Source organism: Pyrgilauda ruficollis, unplaced genomic scaffold (genome assembly GCF_017590135.1).
Source record: "Pyrgilauda ruficollis isolate IOZ18807 unplaced genomic scaffold, ASM1759013v1 scaffold33, whole genome shotgun sequence".
In the NCBI taxonomy this organism is placed as follows: Eukaryota; Metazoa; Chordata; class Aves; order Passeriformes; family Passeridae; genus Pyrgilauda; species Pyrgilauda ruficollis.
Window position 1 is genome coordinate 5,355,608 of NW_024524711.1, and position 16,945 is coordinate 5,372,552.

Below are 16,945 nucleotides of genomic sequence, written 5' to 3' on the forward strand. Positions count from 1 at the left end.
TGACCATGTCTGTTCACGGACACATACAGACACATATAGACTTTGAAAGAGATTTTGAAAAGTACTTATTGATTACAAAAAATTGCACTCTGAAGAAATGACAGCATTGTTTTTGATTATGTTGGTTTATATATAAAAAGGTAAGCTGAATCTAAATGTTTCAAATTGTCTGATATGTTTCAAAATTTCATTAATTTATTGATGTAGTTACAGTGAAATTATGGCTAATCTTCCTACACAATAGTTTTAATAATCTGAATGTCTAACCAGACACTAAAAATATCAGAACTATTTCCCTCTGACTTTTCTGAGAAGACTAAAATAGATTGGTGCCACTATTAGTAAGACCTGCATGCGTACATGCAAGCATCTTACTTTCTTTACTCAATATCATGATCCTGTAAAAAGAAGATAGAGCACAAACTTACTGTGAGGCTTCCTGTGATACTGAGCCTTAATACTGGAAGTAAAAAAATCCTAGTTAATATTCTTAAGAGTCTTAAATTCTTATTTTGTTAAAGAAACAATGTATGTGGCTAGACAAACAAGCTGTAATCTAGCTTATGAAATCTAGTGAAAAATAATACTGTGTGAACTAGCAAGAGTTGACCTTTTTCTGAAATAAGAGTCATCTTTAGGCAGGTTCCCAATATATGGCCACAGCTGCATATCAGAAGATGATGTTTTTATTCACAGATGGAGGCACTATAATTTTTGCTGAATATGTAAATGGTGACATGAGCAATTAGAGCTTACACTTTTCAGTAAAATTATTACAGAATTTCTTTCTGGAACTTTAATTGATATCGTTTGCTGTTCCCATCTGAAATTTCCCAATTTAACAGATATTTAATAGTGACTTCCAATAGCACAAAATGACTTTTGTGAAAACCTCTTATTGAATTTTGTCAGAAACATATATCTTCTAGGAGGTGATCACTTGTGGAGAAAGTACTCAATGAAATATGAGGCAAAGTAATTTTCCTAGTATGACTAATTGCAAGAAAATAATTCTAGGCAAGTGAAATCACTACATCTGTGAAGCAAGGAGAATTAGAGGGTGTAGTGTCCGAATCACAAATGAACTCAAGTATTTTCAAAAGAGAAAAGTTACAATCCTGTCGCTAGCATCATTTGGGGAAGAAGATCTTGATGATATGTGTTGGTTACAGAAGATTAGCATAAAGACAGTCAGTGTAATCAGCCTTGTTTAACATGCTAAAAAATAATACAAAGACTAAATAGTGTTGATTGGAGGTCACAGAAACTTGTACCATCCCACAGCCTGTGTGTGCTTTTTATATAAACAGCATTTAATACAGCTGGCCACAATATTTCTGTCCCCCTACCATTTGATTTCCATTATAGATAAATTTGCTAACGTATATGCATAAATTACACATGAGAAATTGGTTGGTAAACGATACCCCAGAGATTAAACCCACCACAAAAAAAAAAATCTTCCTGACTCCAGACTAACACACAAGGAGCAAAAAAAAAAAAAAAAGACCATGAGAAAATGCAAGACCTGTTCTCGTGTCCCTGTGGCTGCAGGGGCTGCGGAGGCGGAGGCTGGGCCACGGGGCTGTGCTGGGCGACGGGGCTCTGCTGCGCCAGGGGACTCTGCTGGGCCATGGGGCTGTGCTGCTGGGCCATGGGGCTCTGCTTCTCCGAGCTGGGCGCCGAGGCTGGGCTGTTCAGCTCTGCATAATGGGGAGATGGAGATTAAAGACCTGCCACAGTGCAGCATTTAATAAAGGGCAAAGGTACACAATAATAATTTTTGGTCGCACGCTACGTCTGCGAATTTATGCTTTGTCGCTTTTACTGTCTCAGGTTATAATTAGATTTTAAGACATTTGAACCTAATGGTCTCCTTTTGATAGTCTGGGATCTGAAATCTTGGTGACTCTATAATTCTGGTTGACACTGTCGTTATTTAAAACACAATTGAACAAGGGAAATGGTTTCCAGGTTTCACATATTCTTTTAAAACATAGAATTACTGATCATAGAATGATGGAATGACAAAATCATAGAGTCACAGAAAAGCTTGGGTTGGAATGACAGTTAAAGATTGTTTAGTCCCACCCCCCTGCAACGGGACATCTTCAACAAGACCAAGCTGCTCAGAGCCCTGTCCAACCTGGCCTTGAATTTTGACAGGAATGCCAGGATGGGGCACCTACCACCTCTCTGGGCAACTTATTCCAGTGTTGTTACTCTCATCATAAAAAAAAAAACAAACCAAAACAAAACTTTTTTATATCTGTCTGAATCTACCCCTTTTTACTTCAAAGCTGCAAGGTCACTTGTCCTACCACAACAGGCCCTGTTAAAAAGTCTATGCTCATATTTCTAATAAGCCCCCTTTGAGTACTGCAAGGTCAGAATAAGGTCTCCTTGGAGCCTTGTCTTCTCCAGGCTGCCCAACACCAATTCCCTCAGCCTCTCCTCACAGGAGAGGTGTTCTGGCCCTCTGATCATCTTCATGACCTCCTTTGGACTGCTTCCAACAGGTCCAGAGGACCCCACAGCTGGATTCAGAACTCCAGGTCAGGTCTCATGAAAGTGGAATAGAGGGCCAGAATCACCTCCCTCAAGCTGCTCATCCATTGAACAGTCCCCTCATCACATTCATCTCCCTCCAGTTTAGAGAAGGATGCTGTGGGGTACCATGTCAAAGGCCTTGCAGAGGTCCAGGTAGGTGAGATCTATAGCTCCTCCCTTGTCCATTGTTTTCCACTGAAGTAGTTACTCCATTGTAGAAGGCCACTAGGTGGGTCAGGCAGGACTTACCCTTGGTAAAGCTGTGCTGGTTGTCCTGAATCACCACCCTGTCCTTCATGTGCCTTAGCACAGCTACAAGATATTTGAAATGCTTTCCATTTAGAAAAAAATATTCATTTTGAGAGAATGAACATTTTACTGCTTTCTCCAGTGTTTGGGATGATGGACCTGTCACAAAAACTAAAACACTGATGTTTAGTGTTAGGAACACATTAGTTCCTGCTGTCTTTGAGCTCATCAAGAGTTTCCTGTCCTTAAATTTTTGTGGACTGTGAACAGTAAAACAGTAAATCCAATCTCAATAAATTTTGACTAACCATTTAAACTGATATTTTATTTCACTGCATTATATTAAATGACTAAGGTTCCACATAGGAACAGTGCAGAAAACCAGAATAATTCTTTCCAAACAACACAAAATTAAAAAAGTCAGAGAGATTGGCCTAGGAAATATGGTTTTGATGTTTTGCTATAAATAAAAGGTGCCAATCTTCATTCAGGCTTCTTGCTGGACTTGGGAGGAGACACATTTGGTTCTGAGCTCATATCAAATATATTTCTTCCAACACACTAGCACAGTCCTATTCACTATTTACCTATTATGATGCATAAATGAGAAAGACTCCATCCACAGGAGGACAGAGCACTGCAGAAGTTCCTGCATTATCAACAGCAAAGACAAATATAATTTTTCTATTCCTGCTTGCAATAGAAGGAGTGAGACCAGTGTGGCATGGTGCAAAACAAATAAAATGGACACGCATATGGCTGAACATCCCTAACAGCAATAGCTACACATGATACAGAGCTTGCCTAGTTTTACATTTGAATCTAGTTTTAATTTTTATGTGGTTTATTTTTAAACTTTTAATGTGTTAGTTTTTCCTTATGGGTGCATATACTCTACTTATCTAATTTATGCTTACAATTATTATAAAAATTTTGGCTACTTTATTGAAAATATTTTCAATTTAGGATTAATTGTCAAAAAAAGCTTGTATATTTGCACTTAAAACACTCCTCATGCAGGCATAAGCAATACTTGTCTGTGTAATTACTATGCTTAAGGCTGTAATTGCCCATTTTGCATCTGTGAGTGTCTTTTGTATTGCAAGTTTTAGAGAGGAAGATTAGAAATGTTGTCCCTCATTTCTACATTACTCTCATAACTATGGATGAACGGGTCAAATCATGAGCTGCTTCTAAAACTGCTTTGCATTTATATGGTATTTTTTACCTGAAAGTATAGTACAGAGGTATTAGATTTTTTACCAATTTTTCTAAGCTGAGAAGCTAATATCAGAAGGCAAATGAGGTGTCCAGTGTCACACAGTCACACAGGGAAGCTGTGCCTTGGCACAGATAATTTCTCACCAGTAGCACCTGAGAACATCTTGTAATACTACAACTCAGCTGCACCTCTGCTTTCTTTCTAATTTAATGTATCCATCTCTAACACTAAACTATTAATGATGTTATTTAACCTGGATACCAGAGAGCCTTAAATAAACTTCATGGACTGCGTGAAGTATCACACTTGTTTCAGATGCCTGCAAAGCTGACCTTCAGTAATTACACGGGTGCTAATTGATGTGAATTCTAAATTTGGGTATGTTTGTGTTTTCCCCTTCACTGAATTCATTTAACAAAGTAGATGAGTTCCCTCAGTTGCAGTCTGTGACCAGTGTCAGACTATTTCCTTGTTTCCTTGCTGGATGCACAGCATAAGGTGAAGGTCATCTAACTGGGCCATGGATCATTAAGTAATTCCATTACTTTCTGTGTGTCATTCCCAGCTCTACTGGTATTTGTTGCTGAGATATAAAGACATGGTCTCATTAATGTGGTACAATTCATGTAGCAATGCAGCACACTGTTAAACTAAAAAAAGCCCTGAAATCAACCCCAAACCTCAAGAAACCAACATCAAAAGATCTTTACTGATTAGATGTGGAGCAATGACCAGAATAATGAGTCTGTCCTTTATCCTCACCCTAGAAATGAGATAATTCAGGGTTCAGTTCTTTCCTTGTGCATTTACAGTGATGTATCACTATGTGATTGTGATGGAGGAAACTGCCAAATCTGAACTCTTCCTTCACATCACTTTTTGTCACACGTAGCTGGTAGCTGAACATGCCTGGTGACAGCCATTGCAGTCTCTTGTGAATCACTTTGTCAAACTTTGGCTTGGCTTGTAGCAAGATATAAGGGAATGAACTCAAAACTTGGCTCTCTTGTAGAGTGCTTTTCCATGTAGAAGACAATTCTTGCAAAAGACCTTAACATCCTCTTTCTCTCTGTCAGGTTTCTCCAGGTTTGCTTTAAATACCCCTTTCATAACATGAAACCTTTTCAAGAATTCAGATCCTATCTGAGCTAGTTCTAAGCTCATAATTCTGGTGTGCTGTGCGTTACAGCGGAGGAAGGAGAACAAAAGATGCTCTTTCAAGTGGTGACATAATTTAAGCTAATTGGAGGCTACTTAAAATTTTCTTCCTGTCTTTAAGGGCCATTGACTTACCCTCCTGAGGAATGATGCGAAGAGTTACACTGAGACCTGCATCTTTAATTAGCTTCACAATGTCTGCATGAGGCATGTTAATAATAGACTGGCCATTCACAGCTAAGATCCGGTCTCCAACTTTAAGTTTTGCACAGCGATCCGCAGGACTTCCATCAATTATCCGCCCTATTTTATGGGGTACAGCTGGACAAGAGACAATAGACACAGTTAACATATGCTGAAAGGAGTGGTGATGTTCACAAATGTCAGAAAATCAGTTCATTTTAGAAGGAAGTTCCATATGAATTAAAAAGCAGCTTGTGTAAAAGCATATAAGAATAAAAATTCTTATGCAATGTCATTTGCAGTAACACAGTACTGTGTTTTTTCACAAAAATTCAGAATCCAGATGCATATATACACATGGCATATACATATGAAGTCCAAAGTTTATAATTCAGCTATTTTGCAAATCTGGCAGGAAACGACCTAATAAGCAGATCAGGAAAAAAATAATTGAAAAAGGGAAAGGGGATAAATCTATACAGTAAGTAGCAATCATAAATTGTTTCCCACCTCCTGTTTTACAGAATTTCTTTATTTGTATGTTGCAATAGAGGCACCAAAAATATTCTTTATTTTATATACAAAAAATTATTACCGAAAATGCCCAGGGTACATGAAATTGTTCTCCTCCATTCAAATGTGTTTATTGATAAGTAGAAATAATACTGAAGATTTATTGAGATGTGCAGCTCTCTAATTAGGTATTAATAATAAATGAATAGAATTTAACTGACAGCTATGAGAACACAGACATGTACTACATCAAAACATCTCAGCCCTCTTCTCAAAACATTACAGAGCAAAGCTTCTCCTTTTGCTCTTCTCTGTGGTTCTTCACCTTTCTGTTTACTCCATCCATGCTCTTGTTCTGTCTGTTCTCTCATTTTCCATTGAATTTTCTAAATATTGTTCTTGATTTTTTGACCAGTATTTCTACTCTATTATCTTCTGGTTTCTAACTAAATGCATATGCTATAGCTGAGTATTTTCTCTAACCTCCCCAGAGAGCATGCTATTTTTTTTCTCCCAACTACTCATAAATATGCTTGTCACAATTAAATGGCTATATAGTCTATTAATATCCTAATGGTGTTTGAGTATTCCTCTGCAGTCCCACACTTCAGTCCTGGAAAACAGCACAAAGCAGCTCAGCCTCACTATCCACCTTTAAATTGGTGTTTAAAACCAGTGTGTTCCTCTTTTCAAAAATAACATAACTTTAACATTTAATTATCTACAGAGAACTTGGAGAAATGAAAGAAAAGTGCTCCCAAACACTTTTTTTGGGAAATATCTAGGCTATCAATGCTCATATAAACCAAAGCTCTAACAAGAGATGTGTTCAGAATACATTCCTGCAGAAGAAATTTCTCAGCACCTGATAAACATTTACTGAAGGTTTTGGTGACAAACACAGACTGAACATCTGATATAAAGTCACAAAAGACATACCTCAAAATGACTTTTGTTTCTAGTATGGATGTAAGTGTTGTTTACAGTGTTAAAAATTAATTTTTGGAACACTGATAATATAAGTGAGTACTCTGAAGTGCAAGCCATAATCAAACTGCATGCTTCTTTACCACTATGGTTCAGGCAAGAATATATATTAAAACATAACTTTACTGGCACAGACACAACTAAAAGACTTCAGAAATGCATTGTTGCTTAGGAAATAAGCACCTAATTTATGTCATAATGTCTAAAATTTTCTATGTTTTAAAATATACTAAATATGTACAGCCACACATTCTACAAAAGATTGTGTTTATTTTGCCCTTAATGAAGATATATAACTGCCATACATACATATCAGTGAGCAAATAAATAAAAGAGTAACTTGACCCTTAAACAGTTTATGTTTACAAAGAGCTTTTTTCATCAAATCTGTTCTTAAAGCATCAGCAAGAATCACTTAAACTAATATTAAAATCTTCCTGTTTCTGGCATATGTAATAAAAGATCTGTCTGAAATTGTCACATCTTGACTGTATATTAGTGGAGATCTGAAAATGAGACTGTCTTATGTAAAAAAGTAAGAATTTTGGTAGTAAGAAAGAAGAAAAAATATGGTAGAGATGCCACAACTAAAATTTCCATGCTTGCCATTCCTAAACCTAAAGAAGTTTTTGCTAGCCTAAATATTTAAGTAGAGACATCATTTCAGTAGTAAGGGATGTGGGAGGGTGGGGGGGTGGGAAGTCCTATTAATTTGGCAGAAAATTGTTCTGTTGGACTTCTTGTACCTGACAAGTGAATAGAGCAGATGTCTGCATGTTTGAGATGTCTGCTGAAACTGAAGCTGGAGGTGGGAGAGCCACGAGAGTCTAGCTCAGATCCAAATCCTGAGACAAAGGAATGGAGGGAGAAAGAGGAGGAACTTGCTGTTTCTTCTTCCCTTTAAGCCTAATGGTCCTCAGCTTCCTGATGAAGGTACCTGCTCTAAATATTTTGGTACCCCTGAACTCCCTTCATTCTGTTGTGCTATGAAAGGATCAACACTAGGTGGCCATCAGATAAAAGCTTGTGTCTGTCAAGGTATCTTTTCTACTCCATTTTGCTGTTTGAGGACGTAATGCTCCTCTTCTCAGGTCGTATTGGTGCCATATGTTGCCATTTGATCTTGCTGCAAAGTAGGGTGTGGGAAAATTTTGCAGAAGGAATCTCTGTTGGATTCAAGGTTACGCTGTTATGCTCTATAGGGTTTTATGTGTAAATCTAGGGATTTATGAGAGGAGCTCATGGCCACACAGCAGAAACTGGTTCATGCACATTTCTAGATAATATGAGGAGATGTTTATCTTCTGTCTCCTTCCCTCCCAGTAATGTTATCCTGAGGAGTTTCTGTTCTTTGCTTCTCTTCCCAGTGGAACTCTGCCTGAGAGCCCTCCTAAGCCACAATATCCTGGCTGCCATGGTCCCCAATGCTTCCTTGGGAAGGGAGGATTTATTTAGGGCTTTTTTTTGCAAGCATGAATTCTTCTAAGGGACACAGATTATCTGATGTGCATGTTGTTCACACAAAAAAACCAACCATGTTGAAATATGCTGGAAAACTTTCAATTTTTAGTAAGAGTCTTTGGTGGTGAAATACTTTGAAGGGATAAGAAGGACCTACTCTCATAGGGTATTAATTAGGAAAATTAGGTAAAAGCCAAGGAGCAAAGGTAGAAATGAACTGTGAATTTCCATAATGGAGAATTTTTATTGTTCAGAATGGTCACATCTAAAACAAGTGTGGAAGAGCTGTAAACTGTCAGTAGGGAGTGGGTTGACTGAAGTGGCAGACCTCATGAAAAGAAACGCAAGATGATGCAAGTAAGGAAAAAATAACCCTACCTAAGATTAAGCAGATATGAGCCCTAAATTAATTATTATCACTCAAGAGACCTTGAAATGTGTGCCTACTTCTCTAAAAACATAAACTCATTAAAAGAGTCGATATGACACTAAGAGTTGTAAAAGAGTAACAAGTGAAACAAACTATTGCTAGTTAAAGCTGTGCACCTAAAGTGTTGGTATTGCTGATCGTTTCAGTATCCTCATCTCAAAAATCATAGCAATGAACTCAGATTCAGAGAAGGGAAGCATGGAAGTCAGAAGCAAACAGATTCTGCTCAAAGGAGAAGCAGCCTCTTTCAAAGAAGAAAACAGCCTCTGCTCAAAGGAGTTTTCCATGAACTCACTGTCTTTCAAAGAAGAAAACAGCCTCTGCTCAAAGGAGTTGTCCATGAACTCACTGTCTACACCTTCCAAAAGAGAATGTGGGACAACCTTCTGGAGGGGCAGAAGAATAAAAGGATTCAAAAAGGGATTAGAGCAATGTATGGGGGTGGACACATTGCTAATTAAATCAGAAAATCTTGGCTGTAAAAGCTGACACAGTGCCTGGGAAAGGTCTTGTCTGCTGTGTGTGCTGTCCTCTCTGCTGCTGGTCACAGGAAAGGGACAGCAAGGAGCTCTGTGGCTACTTGGTCTCTCCCAGTATGGCAGGTCTCTTCTTAGAAATAAACCTCCCATGTCTGGCATTTAATTAGGGTTTTGTTAACATACAATACTTTTTTTTCTTTCTAAATTGCATCTGTGGGGTCTTATTTTTATCTGAGCAGAGCATTTAATGATGTAGCCTTTTAAATGAAGTCCCAAACTGCCTGACTAGTGGTAAATGTTTCCTATAACTCTTAAAATTTTTACTGAACTATTCATGCCTCTTTTAACAATTCACCACAAGCTGTTCTCCAAACATGTGTATATATTGAAGAGTGGCAGGCTGTGCCTGGATGAGACTTTGCAGAGAATCTGATCCACTTATTTCAAAGCACTGAGTTACCTGAGCAGCATTTAATAATAGCAGGCTATACAGAGAGACTTGGATTTGTGACTTTTTTTGCAAGAGACCCATTGATTTTGCTAAAAGTGAATGTAGAAAACAAGCTGCCCCTTTGTAGAACAATTAATTTCTTGGTTCTCTCAGACTACACAATGAATGAGACTGCAAGGGAAAAATTACTGTAAACATGGATTAATACATATTTTTTAACTGTTGAAAATATGGGAAATTGTAAGATTGAATTTATATGTATACAAACCACCCAGCCTTTCAAAATAGACATAGAGGGTCTTTTTCTCCAGTACTATCAAGTCATGCAAAATGTGATACTCAGGATTGATACAGCTGGATATCTACCTTAAGATAAAAAAAAAAATCCTTCCAAGACAGAGGGCCCCAAATAATAATCTAGCAGAGAGTAGCAATGCTGCAGAAACCTTATCTAATGAAAGATCTTACAATGGAATGTAACTTTTCTGCAGTGCATTTTTCAAAATTTCATGACTTGGGGAAGATTTGAATCCTGAAAGCACCAAATCTTCTCTGATATTTGAAGTCATTAATCTCACCTCCTAAATCTTGCTCCGATATTTACACCATTACAACACAAAATGACCCAGAGTTGGCATGTAGCAGCTGAGGTTCTCTCTGAATGTATTTAATCCTGCAGTGATTAGCTCTTAGCTTATTGAAGAGAAATTTAAATAAAAAATGTAAAGACAAAATGACCTAAAGGAAATCTTTGCACTTAGAAAGTGGATAAGGTCTGCTTTCAGTAACTTACATTTTTATCTATAATTTTATTTGATAAAAATCACTCACTTTTGCTGTCCATGATTCAAATTAATATCCTTACCACACCTGCATGTCACAGAACAGAGAACAAATTTTTTTGTCATTATACCTGAGCGTCCATATGCTTGGGTCAGCTGTACACAAACCCAGAGCAGTTGCTGTATACAGATACTGCTTCTAACACCATATATCACAGAAACACAGAAGGGTGTTTGAAGGGACCTCTGGAGATCGCATAGTTCAACCTCCTGCTGAAGCAGGTCCAGTCAGAGAAAATTGCACAGGACTGAGTCACATGGGTTTTGAATATCTCCAGAGAAGGAGACTTCACCACCTTTTGCGGGCCTGGTCCAGTGCACAGTCACCTTCAAAGGAAAGAAGATTTTCAGAATGAACTTTCTGTGCTTCAGTTTTTTCCAAATGCCTATTGTTTGGCTCTACTCTCTTGACACCCATCCTTAAGATATTTGTATGCAATGGTAACAGCCCCTGTCGGCCACCTCTTCTCAAGGTGGAACAGCTCTCTCAGCTTTTCTTCTGAGAGGGATGTTCCTGCTCCCTAATCACCACCTTAGTGTGGTAATCACATATCCTCTGAACAGAGAGGACACAGCTGTCGCAGGATTTTCCTGGGTAGCTGTGAGAAGCTGTGAGAAAGCTCAGAGAAAAGAATGAGAAACAATTCTTATCTCCACTTGCTGCACCTGCTGTTGTGCACACGTGGAATGCGTTATGGAGATTTGTTTACCAAAGGGTCATTTCTTAATTGGACACTGGATGGTGTTTGGATTGATTGACCAATGAGGTCAAAGCTGTATCAGACTGTCTGTAAGGGTTACAAGCTTCTTAATAAGTATGGTTTAATATAGGCTAGAGAATAAAGCAATTGATCAGCTTTCTGCAATCATGGAGTCAATGCTCATTATTACCCTGTCGGGTCCGCCCTGTTACCACCCCTTAGCACTTCACTGGGCCCTCCCCAGTTGTTTCATGACTTTCATGGCTGAGGAGCACAGAACTGGACACAGCACCCCAGATGTGGCCCCACTAGGGTTGAGTAGAGGGACCTGCTGGCAATGCCCTTCCGAGTGCTCCCCAGGACACCACTATGCTTCTTGGCCACGAGGACACAGTGCCAGCTCATGGGCAGCTTGCTGTCCAGCAGGACCCCCAGGTCCATCTCCACAGAGCTGCTTTCCACAAGTCAGCCCCAGCCTGTGCTGGTGCCTGGGTTTATTCCTCCCTTAATGCAGTACCTTGCATTTGCCTGTTTGAACTTCATTATCTCCTGATCCCACAACTCTCCAGACTGCCCAGGTCTGGCCAGCAGAGCTTTCAGGTGTATCAGCCTCTCCTCACAGTTTTGTAACATCAACTAACTTGCTGAGGGTACACTCTGTCCTTTCACCCAGACCATTGATGAATAAGTTCAACAAGACATCTATCTATCTATCTATCTATCTATTTATCTATATCTTCTATCTTATATATATATGTATATTTATATATATATATAAGACTTCTATCACTTCTATCTATATATCTGTTATATCTATCAGCCTCTTGTTTTTTGAATATGAAAATAATTTCTCCTCATTTGAAAGGCCCACAAGCTAAAAAGAGTGGATTCTAAGAAAACATTATCATATATAAGGCTTTTCTGATTTACATCAGTAATTTTTTTACATCTATTTAGTCCTTCTACACACAACTGTTGAGAATGTGTTTTTCAGACAGCAACTCTCCAGTTTTTCCCCTCTATATAGTAGCTAAATGTCAAAAAGTATCTGTTAAGAGGGAAAAAAAAAATCAAACCTCTGCTTTATCTATTAAAAACCTCTGGCAGATAAATTTTTGCAATGTTTTCTAATGTTAACAGATATAGACAGTAAGCCAAGCAAATGAGCCTTCCTGAGCCAGCTGTCCTTTTCAATGTTGCACAGTGATCAAATGAATATTTATTATATTCTCAATTCTCTAAACATGCAAAGGTTTTCATTCAACTGGCAGGCTCCAGCATATCAGATTTTAATTGGAAGAATATATTAAATATAAACAGCTGTAATTTCGTTGCTATAGAAAAATCTAAAATTTTGAAAACTTGAGTATGGTGGACTTTCCATCAGGGCTAAAAAGTATTTTCCTGATATTGATAGGATATTTTATGTGACACTTATTTGGAAAATAGAAATAGTATGCATGCTGCATACTTGCATGTGAAAATAATCCCTTTTCTTTAGAAAATTAATGAATCTATGAATGGAAGCATCCCATTTTGTGCTGACATGGAGCATATTTGCTTGCATAGCACAGGCATAAGAAGCTAAGTGGAAAGGAGTGCACATACCTTAGAAAGCTGAAGATCTAAGAAAAAATAATAGAACTTATAGACTCTAATTCATGCTTCTAATGAAAGCAAAGTGGGCCCTGTGGAATTATTAGAAAAACCTTGGTTTTCTTGATGGGTTTTGATAAGAAAACTCACTGTTTGTTCTTTGAAAACACATGAGCCGCACCTGTAGGGCCAAATGATGTATTCAGAAATACACTGGAGGACAGAAATAATCTAGAGAGGGGGGGAGTAATGCAGTTAAGATCCTCCATTATTTATCTCAAAAAAATATCAAATAGACAATTGAATATTTCATGCCTGCAAACTACAGCAATGTATTTTGATGTTATTAAAAACCTCTTTGACCCCTTAAGGTTATTTCACTATAATAATTGCTTATGTTGATTTGAGAAACTAAATCACATAGAAATTTCTTTCAGCTGCAAGTTTAACTATCTCTTAACCATACTCAGAAAGGGTGCTTTTGTAACTGAAGAGGCAGAACAGCTTAAACCTGAGTGTCATAGCTGCATAGAAATGAGAATCCAGATTCCTTGCCCACAAACTGCAGATCTCTTCCATGGGGGACACACACTGTGGGTGGGTTTTCACTGCTATGCTCCAAAAATGTCCTAGGTGGGGTAGACAGACATCCTAATTTCCAAAGCTCTGCATCCTTTAGAATCTGAAGATTGGTCACATAAAATTATGTCCCAAACCACCATCTTACCCAGAAAAAGCACAGGTGAAATTGCTGCACCAACACTGAGATCACACAGCTATCACTGATCGATAAACTGGTTTTTATCTCTAAACGGTAAGGAGTTTAAAGAAACTCTGGGCTGAATGGGACTTACTCAGAATGCTGTTTTCTGCAGTCAGCAGAGGCTTATCTTGGATTTATGTTTTTTACTTAAGACTGTATGTTTTGAGAAATGAAATAAACTTCTTTCATTAGACTCTGTTTTATCCTGTTTTCAAAACCCAGCAGCCACTGGCACATGCCGTGTAGGGGCAAATTAAATCTACAAGCCCTCTTTTGCAAAGCAGAAGGAAGATCATAACAAGTATGCACAGCCTTTAATTTTTTGATTTTTTTTATTGATTAGGCCTGTATTTTCAGTTTGTTTACTCTTTATAACTGTGCTAATTGACAGTACCTGCTACAGTAAAATTCCTGGAAATATTGCCAATTTTCCAACTTAATTGGAAATTGCAAGTTAACAAGGTCTCTTTACAACACATGATTTCTCTCTTAAAAAAAATTACAATGTAAGAGATTTACAGGGGATCACAAGTACTTATTCTAGATGAAGCTGCATCCCAAAAACAAAAAGTAAAAGTAGCAGGAAGATATAAAGTAGGCAGGGACAAGTTTGCTCCATAAAACTCTGGGACAGGAATCTCATTCTGGCCACCTCCAGAAGACTGCAAGTGCTTTTCCATAGGCTGCAGATAGTGAAATTATCTTGATACCCTAAAAATACTTCCCTAAATGTAATGCAAAGTGTAGATTAATTACTTAAATTTAAGTATTTCAGCTGTAATTTCTCATGTGTGGAGAAGGGATGAGAGCCACCTTCCTCTTTAATGTTAGAACAGGATCTGGGGGAAGGCACAATAGTATATTTTAGAGGCAGTGGAAGTTAATCCTTTCGTTAGAAATAGGTCAGGAGCCTGGACAGGTGTTTTTCTTTTCTTAATCTCTTAGCACTCCAAGATCCTCTGCATGCTGCACTAGGCAAAATGACTTGCTCCTGGATATACCACTCAAGAACAGCTCTTTATTTATCCACTTTATCTCCTTTTACTGGTACAGTTTTGAAGCATGGCTGACCTTTTCCATGCCCCTGCTTTGCCCTGTAAAATCTCTTCATTCAATCCTTGTCATTCGTTTTCCACTCCTGATCTCCCCGCATCAGAACCATAGTTCAGTGCAAAATAATCCCCTGTGCTGGATTAGAGAACATCACAAGCAATGCTTTGACACAGGGGAAAAAAATTTCTACCATTATAGACACAAGAAAATAAGTGTGCCACAAGAACTGGATGTTTAAGCAAGTACCAGTAAGGAAAAATGACATTCATATCTAAAGGCTGACTCCAAAGTATTTAATGTTAATTTATCAAACTGACAGCTATTTCAGTGCTGCCCATCACAAAATGTGAAAAAATAGTGTGCTTCCTAATTATGGCTGTAGTCTGCCCTCACTCTGTGTCTATCAATAGTAAAAAACCAGCATTTAGTATTTTGAAAATTTCTGCATGGCAAAGGCAGGCCCATAAACCAAGTGAAAGAACAAACCCCTTGCAAACCATACCGAGAGAAAAGCTGACCAGGACCCTAAACCTCTTGGAAAAAGAGTTTCATGTCTTGTTCTGGGAGCTGCTGAGCCTTTCATGGCTCATTCTCAGAAGGAGCATGAAGCAATCCTAAGAGGCTGTGTGGGAGCAGTGCAGCGCACACCCCACCAGAGGGTGGAAAAGGGATTTGAGACTCAGCTGGAGCACTGCTACTGTGACTTCATGGGATGGTCCTGCAGCTGCACAGACAGAGCAAACTCTCCTGGCAAACAGGACAGCTTTTGTGCAACCCCTTCAGCTTCAGGCCAACTGCAAAGCAGCAAACTAATGAGCCTGCAGCTCTGTAGCCAGGAGCAGCCTTGCTGGAATGACTGCTTCAGTTTTAGCAGTGCTTGAAGCACATGCACCTGGTGACACAAAGTGCTTGCTCCTGTACTCCGCAGGAGCTGTTGTAATCTGTTAGACTGTAAAATACAATTTGTAAGTGTGATTTCAACAACAAGGAATATACTTTCACTACATAATTAATTGCCTTCCTGAGTAATAGTGGTGATGATACTTATTCTTCCAAGACCTCAAGTCTTTTGCTTTTGCAAGAAAGTAGAGGAGGGATTAGAGTTATAGAAATAAATATTCTTAAATCAAAGGAATTCCTCACTTTTCCCTGAGGATGCTCCCAATGAGACAACTTCCTGGGTGCTGCTCCTCCTAACAGTGTCTAGCACTACATGATGCTCCCTTTTTTGACCTATTTTGCCCATTTCAAATTTTGCAGAATTGCTTTGCGGTTACAACATTAACTTTGTGCATGCATGTCTGCATAACATCATTCTGTTCCATGTGGGGATACAGGAGCTGGCAACGAGTGCACTGCTTCTGAAACAAGGGACACTGGAACCAGAGCACAATATTTCACCCAACTAAGAGATTGCAGCCATCAGGAGTACCTAGCATGGTGCCATGCAGGTCCACATTTTGATTGTGATTAACATATATTTTGGACATTGCACTTCCTATATCTATGTGATGTTTTGCTACTGTTGGTGTGCTTTCTACCCCTGATTGTGCATTTTAATAAAAGGATTGTGTGTTATTTCAAGATAAAAGGTATTTCAGGAGAGTTTCCCTGTTCTACCAAAAGGCCCAAAACTTAGATGCTGTATTCTGAATGGATGCCAGTGAGTGTTGAGTGAAAGGGGGCAATAATTTCCCTTAATCTACTGGCTATGCTCCTGTTAATAAAGTTTAAATTACTTCACCCAAGTAAATATTAAGTAAATAAAATAACCTCTCTTACTCTAGAAAGAGTCAATAATTTTTAGATTGTTTTCATTACCGATGATGGATGATGGAATTTTCAGGGTTTTTTTTCTACTACAGTTTTGTAACAGAATTAATATAGAAAGGGAATTTTCTTCTCTTTTCTGTCACCGTGTACAGGAAATGTAATTTTTTGTTCACTGTTCTTGTAAACTTAGGATTTGGTACATTTGGGGATCACTGAAATCCAATGCAGTTATTACTTGATTAAATTCTCTTGTCACTTCCACAGCAGGCTGTCATTTCCCTTTACTATTGGAGGTGTTCAACTGAGCATCAAAATGACTACTTACACAGTTGCTTGTGGGGAAAGAAAAGTACTGAAAGAACATGTTGGAGGGTAGGAGGCAGAGCAGGATCTTGAACCTGGGTCTGTAGTCTTGAAGAGACTATTCCAGTCACAGAATTTTTGGTTGCTTGAGAATTTTCTCTTCCTCTCCCCTTTCCCTCTCCATCTGCCCCAACCACAAATTCTCTCTATAAAATAATTTTCTTGAAAAAA

The 16,945-nt window shown here is 38.4% G+C and overlaps 1 protein-coding gene across 1 annotated transcript in view; it reads right to left on the bottom strand.

Annotated features, from left to right (window-relative positions):
* The window catches only part of MAGI2 (membrane associated guanylate kinase, WW and PDZ domain containing 2), a 705,159-nt gene that overhangs the window by 43,447 nt on the left and 644,767 nt on the right, over positions 1 to 16,945 (bottom strand). The window contains exons 16-17 of the mRNA XM_041474679.1: positions 5,315 to 5,500; positions 1,529 to 1,703 (exon numbers count right to left, since the gene is read on the bottom strand). Of these exons, the coding sequence (XP_041330613.1) occupies positions 1,529 to 1,703; positions 5,315 to 5,500 (361 nt within the window). The remainder of the gene's footprint in view (positions 1 to 1,528; positions 1,704 to 5,314; positions 5,501 to 16,945) is intronic.